At 43.1% G+C, this 701-nt stretch overlaps 1 protein-coding gene across 5 annotated transcripts in view; it reads left to right on the top strand.

The window, feature by feature from the left end:
* Positions 1 to 463, top strand: part of PAX8 (paired box 8) — a 35159-nt gene extending 34696 nt beyond the window's left edge. For all 5 annotated transcript variants that reach the window (XM_018555800.1, XM_018555802.1, XM_018555801.1 and 2 more), the window contains one exon: positions 125 to 463. In XM_018555800.1, coding sequence (XP_018411302.1) covers positions 125 to 201 — 77 coding nt within the window. In that variant the 3' untranslated portion in view covers positions 202 to 463. The remainder of the gene's footprint in view (positions 1 to 124) is intronic.
* Positions 464 to 701: the final 238 nt, after the last annotated feature.

Raw genomic sequence — 701 nt, forward strand, 5'->3', positions numbered from 1 at the left:
GGCTTTGGCCAACGCAAGATTTATTTGCTTGGACTGTTTCCAATGTGGTCTTCAGACTATGTGTTGATGGTTGACTTATTAATGACGCACTAGATAACATATTCCCCCTCCTGTTACCTTCCAGCTTCTCCCTACTACTACAGCTCTGCTGCAAGAACCGCGCCGACTCCGGCCACTGCTGGAGCCTACGACCTCCTGTAGCTTCCGCGGACGTCACAAAGATAGCGCCTTCCCCCACAGCCGGGCCCATGGGAAAGTGACCAAAAATATGTCTACATGGAGGCACAGTGACAATGTTACCATGGACAAATCTTCAGTCATCCATTAATACTACTCCTGAGCAGAACAAACACTAATAGAAATCTGGGTGTCAAGAGTCACAGCAGGACCAGAGCCGGACCTTCCAATGTTAAACAGTGTTATCTGCTTTACTTAAAATCCTCCACCACTACTGTGCTAATAATACAACAAGAAAACAATATGTAACAAGATCAATACAGCAAAATCATACAGAGAAATACAAAGATAATGAGAACTTCAATCAGGACAACAACCACTGTACACTATTAGGATTAGGAATTCTCCTTTTTAACATGGCTGCCGAATGATCTGTACTGAATGTAAAAAATGCCGGTGCACCAGCTATGTAGAATTAAAATCATCAAAGTGAGTGAACCCTCTAATGGAAAAGATGACATTGT

This window comes from Nanorana parkeri, unplaced genomic scaffold, assembly GCF_000935625.1.
Source record: "Nanorana parkeri isolate BGI_ZX_2015 unplaced genomic scaffold, ASM93562v1 scaffold214, whole genome shotgun sequence".
NCBI lineage: Eukaryota > Metazoa > Chordata > Amphibia > Anura > Dicroglossidae > Nanorana > Nanorana parkeri.